The sequence below is a fragment of the Alligator mississippiensis genome, chromosome 1 (assembly GCF_030867095.1).
Source record: "Alligator mississippiensis isolate rAllMis1 chromosome 1, rAllMis1, whole genome shotgun sequence".
In the NCBI taxonomy this organism is placed as follows: domain Eukaryota; kingdom Metazoa; phylum Chordata; order Crocodylia; family Alligatoridae; genus Alligator; species Alligator mississippiensis.
This window is the reverse complement of record NC_081824.1, coordinates 291549086-291557967: the sequence shown is the minus strand read 5'-3', so window position 1 is coordinate 291557967 and position 8882 is coordinate 291549086. Positions and strand designations below refer to the sequence as shown.

Genomic DNA, 8882 nt, shown 5'->3' with positions numbered 1-8882 from the left:
AAGTAGAGTGGGGGAGAGGCCCTTTGGGGGCAGCAGATTGCTGTGTGGCCAAACCAGCAGCAGAAGGGCCAGTACCCATGCTCACTGGGGCAGGGTGCCCAGGAGACACTACTGAGAGGGGAGAGGGGTGCGCCATGGCCAGGCCAGGGCAGGGAGTGCTACAGGCTTCCCCTCCTCCTCCCTCCAGCCTGCACCAGGGATGGACTTACTCCGCCACTACCCGCAATCTTATATGCCCCCCTAACAGGTGTCCTTTTTTTGGAACTGGAAATATGGTAACCCTGGGTAATAAAGTGCTGAGGTGCCCTCAGATCAGGAGGAGCTAGAGAATCACTGCAGGATTCTCCTGACCTGGAGGGAGGAACTCATTGCTGGGAGCTTTGTAAAGCTTTTCAGAGAATTAGAGACTGATCCTGATGTGCTAACTGAAGAAACTCCCCATGCATAAAATTGAGAAGCAGTACCAGAGACTGGAGAGACTATAAGTAAGCCCAGGAGGGCCCAAAATGGGAGAAGCCAGCAAAGCTGCAGAGAAGCCTGGGGGAGAGCTTAGAGAAAGGCACCCTAGATGCACTTAACAGCATTTGGCATTACATTTGCTATTTAGGCCATAAGGCATGGGAGCGGCTGAAGGGGAGGAAAGGAGGTCACTACAGATGCCCCACAAAGTGGCCTAGATTATTGTAGATTGGTGGGCTAGCAGAGGCCCAGCAAATGGCAATCAGGCTGTCAGAGCCCTGAGAGACAGGGCAGAGGGAGAAGAACCCTGAGAAAGAGAGCACCGAAGAAGGGTCTGGGACCACACTCCAGGTCTCTGGAGGCAACCTTCCAGAGTATAACGATAATATCAAAGGTGTGGCAGGCGAGGACTGGGTGGTACCTAGGGATAGTCTAGAGCATAAGGAATGGGATTACAGTGGCTACAAAGAGGCACCGCTCCCACTGACAGCAGTGAATCCTGTTACAATTACTGTAACAGCTCTATCTTTTAAAAAGGATACATGCAGTACTCAAAAGATATATGAGCTCTGACTTTGGCAGGCAGGAAAGTAACAAATAAGGAAAGCATATAGTACTCTTATATGTTGTAGCCTAAAACTCTATTTAATTTTGCCCAGTGTAATATTTTGAATAAAAGTTGCATAATGTAAAACTCAACCCAGGAGAGCACAAAAGAACTTCACTGGGGAAGTATGAAGGAATCCTGTCCCAAAGACTATGATGGGGAAAGCCAACAAAATAGCTGCAGCTCCAGCCTAATAACTGCAGTTGCCTCTGAAATCTTCATTGCCCACCTTCAGGTTTTTAGTGTGGATTCTAGAGGACTAAGTGGTGGATCCTCTAAGTTCCCAATCCTACACCTTTCCTCCTCTGCCCTAAAAAAATTAAATAAAATAAATGAAAAAATGTTGCTTTAGGAGCTGATAGAGCTCTGCAAAAGCAGCTGTACATGTCAATGCCAGGTGAGCTGTAAGCCTTTGTTAGGTTCCACTATGCAAAGCCTTTCGTATCTGCAGGTAAAGAGTAGGATCTTGGCCATAGCCCACACTGCTACTTTTGGCGCTGTGTTGTAAGAAAAAAATGATTAAATGTTGCAGGTTTAAAGTAGGTCTTACATGATACATAAGAAATTGTAAAGGCTTTAATATTGACTTCAGGGGTCTAGGTTGTAGCCATGTTGGTCTAAGGACATAGGCAGACAAGGTTCCTTGGGTGAATCTGATATCTTTTATTAGACCAACCCAAATAGTTGGAGAATAGTTATTAAGCAAGCTTGCGGGTTCAAAAACCCTTCGTCAGGCTAAGGAAGTTTCAGCAGTTGGTGTGTGCTCTTCCTGGATGGAATGAAAAGTAAAGAAGCCAGGTGCTAGGCTGGGGAGTCAGTTGTAAGGCAGATTATAATGTATCAAAAATCCAATGTCTATGTTTAGTCCATGATCTCTAGTATCCAGGAGGTTGATGAAATGGAGCTCATAGGCTCGTCTCTGGGAAGTGTTGTGTAAGTTTCCTTTGAGGATCAGGACCGAGAGATTGGAGAGAGAGTGGTTTTCTTGTGAGAAATGTGCCTGTTCAGGCCGCTTAGTTAACAGGCGTATTTTGTTATCCGGCACCCTCCATTCCCTGTGGGTGCCGGATAACAAAGCTTTTACTGTATATATATATACAGGCCAATGTGGTGCCTATCTTCAAGAAAGGGAGGAAAGTGGATCTGGCTAACTATAGGCCCATCAGCCTGACTTCTATCCAGGGGAAGATCTTAGAAAAGTTTATTAAGGAGACCATCCTCAATGGACTGGCCGACGCCAACATCTTAAGGGATAGCCAGCACGGGTTTGTCACGGGTAGGTCTTGCTTGACCAATCTCATTTCCTTCTATGACCAAGTGACCTATCACCTGGACAAGGGAGAAGAGATTGATGTCATATATCTTGACTTCAAAAAAGCCTTCAATCTGGTATCCCATGATCACCTCTTGGTGAAACTGGCCAATTGTCGCCTTGGGTCCACCACGATCCACTGGCTGGAAAATTGGCTCCATGGTCGGACCCAGAGGGTAGTAATTGATGGAAGTCACTCATCATGGTGTCCTGTGACCAGTGGGGTCCCCCAAGGCTCTGTCCTTGGACCCATACTGTTCAACATCTTCATTAATGATGTGGACACTGGAGTCAGAAGCAGACTGGCCAAGTTCGCTGATGACACCAAACTTTGGGGCAAAGCATCCACACCAGAAGACAGGCGGGTGATCCAGGCTGACCTGGACAGGCTCAGCAAGTGGGCGGATGAGAATCTGATGGTGTTCAACGCCGATAAATACAAGGTTCTCCACCTTGGGAAGAAAAACCCGCAGCATCCTTATAGGCTCGGCAGTGCTACGCTGGCTAGCACTATGGAAGAAAGAGACTTGGGGGTCATCATTGACCACAAGATGAACATGAGCCTGCAATGCGATGCTGCGGCTAGTAAAGCAACCAAAACGCTGGCTTGCATCCATAGATGCTTCTCAAGCAAATCCCGGGACGTCATTCTCCCCTTGTGCTCAGCCTTGGTGAGGCCGCAGCTGGAGTACTGCGTCCAGTTTTGGGCTCCACATTTCAAAAAGGATGTGGAGAAGCTTGAGAGAGTCCAGAGAAGAGCCGCGCACATGATCAGAGGTCAGGGAAGCAGACCCTACGATGACAGGCTGAGAGCCCTGGGGCTCTTTAGCCTGGAAAAGCGCAGGCTCAGGGGTGATCTGATGGCCACCTATAAGTTTATCAGGGGTGACCACCAGTATCTGGGGGAACGTTTGTTCACCAGAGCGCCCCAAGGGATGACGACTAGGTCGAACGGTCATAAACTACTACAAGACCGTTTCAGGCTGGACATAAGGAAGAATTTCTTTACTGTCCGAGCCCCCAAGGTCTGGAACAGCCTGCCACCGGAGGTGGTTCAAGCGCCTACATTGAACACCTTCAAGAGCAAACTGGATGCTCATCTTGCTGGGATCCTATGACCCCAGCTGACTTCCTGCCCTTTGGGCAGGGGGCTGGACTCGATGATCTTCCGAGGTCCCTTCCAGCCCTAATGTCTATGAAATCTATGAAATATATATATACACACACACACACACACACACACACACACACACACACACACTAGTGGTGTTTCATTTTAATCATGGGAAAATGTGGATTTTAGGTTACTTTTTTTAAACTGAAAAGTGGGGATTTTTTAATTAGAGAAAACCAGGATCCCTGTTCATTACCAGGGGCAGCTAACAGGCAGCAGAATTGCAGAATAAAGGATAGCTTGGTTAATTGAACACTGAAACCATTAAATAGGAGAGAGGGTCATTAACACCCAGGGCCATCCCTAAGGGGGGTGAATTGGGGCAACCGCCCCGGGCCCCGCACCTTGGGGGGGCCCCATGGCTCTGGGCGGAGCAGCCGTGGCAACTGTGCTGCCACCACTTGCTTTGAGTCCAGCTGCTCATTCATCTCCTTCTCTTTAAAAACCTCAGAAAACAAAACTTCCCTCAGCCCTGAGGAAGTGTACTGTGATACCTGACAGCTTGCCTCTGCCTACCCCAACAATTAAGGTGGCCCAATAAAAGATATTGCCCACAAGTTTCTGCTTCTCACTGCTGTTAATCTGTGTGGTTTGGAACAGTGGCAGCGCTAGGCTAGGGCAGGCAGGGCAACTGCCCTGGGCACCAACTTTTGGGGGTGAGGGGAGGTTGGGGACAGGATCAAAAAGCGGTTGGAACCAGCAGCTAACCATGATGGCAAGGGGAAGTTGCTACTGTCCGTGTCCAGGAGGCTCAGCTGCAGCCCCATGCTGCCAGCTCAGGGGAACATTTCCAAGCACTTGCATGAGGCTGAAGTTGGTTCCTTATTTCCAGTTCATTTTCCAAAATTAATCTTTACACAATTAAAGGTTGTTGGTAAAGAATTAGACATACTACAGTTTGACTGTCATAAAAATATGTATTTACTAACAAAAATGTTAAATAATCATGGACCAAGTCTTGAAAAATAGCATGTCTAATTCATGACTGACAGCCTTTAATTGTGTATGGCAGAGGTTCCCAAACTTTCTCTTATCACCAGGGATCTCTCATAATAAAAAATTCCCAAATTTTCAGTTTTAAAAAAGTAACCTGAAATCCACATTTTTCTGTGGTTAAAATGAAACACCACTCTGTGGTATGTGTGTGTGTGTGTGTGTGTATAAATAATACACACACACACACACGCCAATTACCCGTCAAGAATGATGGAGGGGAGTGGGCAGGGATGGAGCCCCATGTCCCTCCACCCCATCCGTGCCCGCTACCCCCTTCCCCGCCACAGCAGCAGTGTGAGGGGAGGAGCAGGTGCAGGCCCAATGTGGGGGGCGTGGGGCCGGACGCAGGGTTCCTCCCCCCTCACCCCACCCCTATGATAGCAGGGACTCAGGGACTGGAGCTCTGGAGCATGGGGCCAGACATGGCGGGTGGGGGACGGCACACAGGGCAGGTGGAGGATCCAACTTCATCACCACTGCAAAGGAGGTGGTGGCAGCACAGGGTATTGGCGATGCAGACTTGGCCTTACCCCTGCGCTCTGCTGCATAAGGCTGGACCCAGGGGTTTGGGGGGGGGGGGCACATGGGGCTGGAGGTGGAGCAGCGGCACTGCGGGGAGCTAGGTGGCGGCACTCCATCCCTGCCTACCCCCCCAGTCAGTCATGACAGGCAACGACGGACAGACTGGGACAGCAGCATGGGGCGGTAGGTGGTGGTGCTCCATCTCCACCTGCCCACCCCCCATCATTCTTGACAGACAATTGGCTAGTGTGTGCATATAGTGGTGTTTCATTTTAATCATGGGAATATGTGGATTTTAGGTTACTTTTTTTTAAACCAAAAATTGGGGAATATTTTATTATCAGAGAAAACCAGGATCCCTGTTCATCACCTACCCCCTTCCAGATTTACCGACTGCACCCGTCCTCCTACCAGTCTATCTTTTATATTTTAACTCCTTCATCAATGCCAATTATCATTATAATGAAAATTAAATCCGCTGTGCCACAATTTCTCCCACATACCCCCCCCGAGATGTCAGGCTTACCCCGAGGGGTACATGAACCACAGTTTAGGAACCCTGGTATAAAGATTAGGGAACCGGGACCAGGGACCCTGCTTGAGCCTGGTCACCCTTGCCCTGTGTGTAGCCTCTCAGTTGGGTTAGCAGGGGAGCCGTGGGTGCGAGCAGCCTGGCTTCTTCCTTGGAGCAGTGGCTGCCCTCTCCTGGGCGGTGCTGAGCCCCTGCCAGCTGCCACGGTTGGAGATGGGCAGCAGCACAGCAGCACTGCCAGTTGTACAATAATTATTGTATTTGTATAATGCCAACCCTTGTACAACATACAATCAATACTAAAATGTTCAAAATGCACAATTATTTTTGAGGTGGCTAACTGCAGCAGCCAAGTCACTTTCAGGGAAACTTCGCTGACTTCGGGGTTTGCTACCAGTGCTTTCTCATAACTGCTTGTCTCAAAATGAAAAAGTGCTTTGACTTTTGATAACCCAGTTCACTAGCACGCAAGTGAGCAGTATACAGTAAGTAAGAAGTCGACTTATTTGCATACATTTTCAGTGTACAATAGTTTTTCAGCAAATACTTTAATTTCCGATACAATAATTTCATATATAACTTAATACAAGGCTGCGGCTCAGCCCCGGGCTACAGCCGGGCAGGGCGCAGGTGTGTGCCCACAGCACGTGCCAGGCTCCCGTCGGGCTTCCCCCAGCAGCAAGGGGGAGACCCCGGGGGAACGAAGCACCCAGCCCACACCAGCAGCTCGCCTGGGCGCGTTATAATGGAGGAGGACGAAAGCCCCAGGATGCGCCGGACGGCAGCTAGAAACCACGTGGTGGCACCTGGCCCCACACTGGGCTCCCGCTGCTGTGGCGGAGCCTCTACCCTCCGATACAGCGGGGCCGAAAGCAAAGAGGCTACCTTCAGCAGCTCACTGCCCCAGATCCCGCGAGCGAACACGAGGCGCCACTGCCGGGTCACGTGTGCCGCCGCCCCCAATGGCGGCCAGGGCGCCCCCCCAAGATGGCGGCCAGGGATTTCCTCTCCCCAGTCAGATGGGCCCCTCTCTCCTCTCTATGGTGCGGCGCGGCGCTCTAGCCTGGCGCATGCGCAGCCGGCCAGCTGGCCGTGCCGCGGCCGGCTGCCCGGTAGGGGGTGCTGCGGCCGGCCTCCCGCTCCCGCTGGCTCCGGTGCGGCAGCCGGTGCTGGGCGGCGGGCTGGCGGCCGCGATGTTCCGCAAGGCGCGGCGGGTGAACGTGCGAAAGCGGAACGAGTCGGAGGAGGAGGACGAGGAGCGCGACGAGGAGCCGCACGAGCCCGTTATGGCCGTTGCGGACGGGTCCGGCGGGTCCCCCCCAGTGCCGGCGCCGAGCTTGGGCCCGGGCCCGAGTCCGGTGGCGGCGCCACTGCTGCCGCTGCCTCCCGGCTGTGTGCCATTGGCCGCCACCGGCTTCAACTGCGCCGCGGGCAGCTTCGGGCTGGGGCTGGGCCTCGCCGCGGGGCCCGGGCCCCTGGCGCCGCCCGCGCTACCCCCGCCGCCTGCCCCGGCCCAGCCGCCGCCGCAGCAGCAGGGGAACGGGCTGCCGGGCGCCGCGCGGGCCAAAGAGAAAAGGCGCGGGCGGGAGAACAAAGAGGCGCGGGGCAGCCTGCTCAGCTTCCGCGACGAGGAGGAGGGTGAGTGGCGGGGGTGGGGGGCCATGTTTGATAATCGGGAGCGGCCCCGAGGGGGCAAAGGGGAGCAGGCTGTACCATTGACCTGCGTGGGGCAGGGGGTTGTGCCACTGGTTTTCTGTGCGGGGGGGGGCTGGACTCTACCACTGAGCCAAATAGGGGCTTATACCACTGACCCAAGGGGGGGGGGTCTACTACTGACCCTCTGCCAGGTAGGGGGCTGTACCACTGATCTGCATGGGGGGAGGGGGAGGTGGCCTCTACCACTGACCTGCCTCTTGGGGCTGGTGCTGGGGCTGTAACTGTGACTTGCTGTATTGGGTGGCGGCTTGGCTCTACCACTGACCTGCTTCATGAGGGGACCGGACGCTGGGATTGTACCAGTGACTCTTGCCGGGTAGGGGGCTGTACCACGGACCTGCTACATGGTGGGGAAGAGGGCAGGACACTACCACTGACCTGCTGTACTGGGGAGGGGGTGGACTCTAACACTGACCCTCCCTACCAGGCAGGGGGCTCTACCCACTGACATGCTGTGTGGGAGGGGGAAGGGGTGGTGGGACCCTGCTGCCTCTGAGCAGCAGTTCCTGACTGCAGTTGTGGGGAAGGTGATGCCCCTCAGAGGGACCCCTCCTCCCCGATACAGAGAGGTTATATTGAAAATGTGCATTAGGTGAATTTCGTTTGCCCACTGGGCTGGTTTCCACACTTCCCCTTGCCAGCCACTGAGCTACAAGTGTCATTTGGGGAGGTGGGGAACATGAGTCTCATGTTTTCACGTGACTCCAGGAGCTCAGTCCTCGGGACAAAAACATTTGGTGAGGGGTTTTTTGTTCTTGGATTTGAGGAAATACAGCAATTTATATGTGTTCTTTTCCAAAAACAGCTCAGGGAAGCTTCCAATAAAAGGCTAATTCATTTATTATTTGTAAGGTGGATTGTTCACAAAGAGATTAACCAAATCCATAGAGGACAGGTCCATTGGAAGCTATTAAATAGAACAGTTAGGGATGACAACCCTAACTAAATGGTTAACGCCATGACGGGTATGATAGAGAATAAACCCTAGACATACTCTGTATACTCTCCCACTAAGGTATTTGCTACATGTCAGAGATAGGATATCTGTCTAGGTGGACAATTGGTTTTATCCAATTTGGCCCTTGCTAAGTAGTTAGAAAATTAAATATTAAAAGAATATTAAAAGAAGGAGTATAATAAAGCAACCCCCCCATTAATTAAAATATAATCTACCCCCCATTAATTAAAAAAAAAATCTACCCATGTCCTTGTCTCTGATCTAGTTGTTCTGTATGCCCTGTCAAAAGATTTGTCAGAAAGGTAAATGCTTACTTTGGAGGTGTGGCTGACTTCTGCAAATCACTGAATGTCCAATTTTTCTTCTAAAGAAGCTGAAGAAGTTTTTAAAGTGAAGAAATCAAGTTACAGCAAAAAGATAGTAAAACAGCTGAAGAAAGAATACAAAGAAGACCTTGAAAAATCAAAGGTTAAAACAGAAGTCAGTTCTCCATCTGATGGTAATTGAAACTTTTATTAACTGCAAAGATTGAATATTCCATATACAAATGAGTTGATGGCTGAAGTTTTGAGTTGTGGCGTCAGTCTCTTGGGGGAATTGAGCATT

At 51.3% G+C, this 8882-nt stretch overlaps 1 protein-coding gene across 3 annotated transcripts in view; it reads left to right on the top strand.

Moving 5' to 3' along the window:
* The first annotated feature begins 6709 nt into the window (after window positions 1-6709).
* The window catches only part of PAXBP1 (PAX3 and PAX7 binding protein 1), a 41372-nt gene continuing 39199 nt past the window's right edge, over window positions 6710-8882 (top strand). Inside the window, exons 1-2 of one of the 3 annotated variants that reach the window (XM_059720688.1) lie at window positions 6710-7240; window positions 8647-8775. In XM_059720688.1, coding sequence (XP_059576671.1) covers window positions 6796-7240; window positions 8647-8775 — 574 coding nt within the window. In that variant the 5' untranslated portion in view covers window positions 6710-6795. The remainder of the gene's footprint in view (window positions 7241-8646; window positions 8776-8882) is intronic. The other 2 variants (XM_059720687.1, XM_059720686.1) reach the window with 2 other exon arrangements.